Consider the following 1,137-nt stretch of genomic DNA (forward strand, 5'->3'; position numbering starts at 1 on the left):
GGGAATATCCACATCCTCAAAAACATCTTCTGGATCTGGTAACACAATAGGCTGAGAATCCAGGACATTATGCTGTCGCACAAAATTGTGGAGGACAGCACAAGCGTTCACAATGCCACCTGCTTTAACTGGGCTGTAGTGAAGGGTCCGGTCATTTAAAAGACATCTCCACCTAGCTTTTAGCAAGCCAATACAGCGCTCAACTTTGCTGCGTGCTCTGCAATGCAGCTTTGTGTACCTTCCTTCAGGTGTTTCTGGAGTTGCATGAGGTAGAGGGAGCTGCATCCATGGCTCATATGTATATCCCGAATATCCAAGTAGCCAACAGTGGTTATCCCAATATGCCTCTTTCATTATGTCGCGTAACCCACTCTTCTTAAAAATGAATTTATCATTGCAGCTTCCTGGGTAACGTGCATCAATACTCATAATATACAAGTTGGTATCACACACCTGTGGACAAATATCACCACAATTCTAGTTTGTTCAACATACTGAAACACACAGCAGAGGCATGGACTTTAACTTACCACTTGGACGTTGAGAGCTGTGTACCCCTTTCGACAATAGTACCCTTCTCTGAACTCTGCCAACTTTGGGGGAAATATTTTGACAAGAGTGCCATCTACCAGGCCAAGCACTCTTGGTAGTCCAAGTAACCCATTCCTGTAGTACAATATTTTGTCATACAAGGACATCTCAATCCAACAAATTATACTGAAATAGTCAATTACCTTGCAATTGTTTCCTCCCACTGTGCAGGAGTATTTGGAAAACGAATAAACATGGACATAACTTGAGGTGTGTTAAAAACATCTCGACACTTGAAAACTATAAACCCGTAGTTCACCAGGCCTCCGTACAAACCCGTACTTGGCCAGGCCTTCGTATAGACACGTAGTTGGTCAGGCCGCGGTACAGGCACGTAGTTGAGCCGGGTCGCTCAATAGGGTCGTAACTATGTTTTTCGGACTTTTTGACCTGAGTGGCGTTTTGGATAGAGAAAAGAAAGGACTATCGTTCGCAAAAAACCCCACTCCGAAATTTTGCTTGGTTCAGAAGTTATTCCAATTCAAAATTTCGGCCGCGCCGGGAGCGCTCTTCGCGTTTCCCCCTAAAGACCCGCAAGTCGAGTTG

The 1,137-nt window shown here is 44.7% G+C and overlaps 1 protein-coding gene across 1 annotated transcript in view; it reads right to left on the minus strand.

Moving 5' to 3' along the window:
• The window catches only part of LOC127749395 (putative nuclease HARBI1), a 1,868-nt gene extending 1,056 nt beyond the window's left edge, over positions 1-812 (minus strand). Inside the window, exon 1 of the mRNA XM_052267408.1 lies at positions 13-812. Coding sequence (XP_052123368.1) covers positions 13-429 — 417 coding nt within the window. The 5' untranslated portion in view covers positions 430-812. The remainder of the gene's footprint in view (positions 1-12) is intronic.
• Positions 813-1,137: the final 325 nt, after the last annotated feature.

This window comes from Frankliniella occidentalis, unplaced genomic scaffold, assembly GCF_000697945.3.
Source record: "Frankliniella occidentalis isolate FOCC.00 unplaced genomic scaffold, Focc_3.1 Scaffold51, whole genome shotgun sequence".
Lineage (NCBI taxonomy): Eukaryota > Metazoa > Arthropoda > Insecta > Thysanoptera > Thripidae > Frankliniella > Frankliniella occidentalis.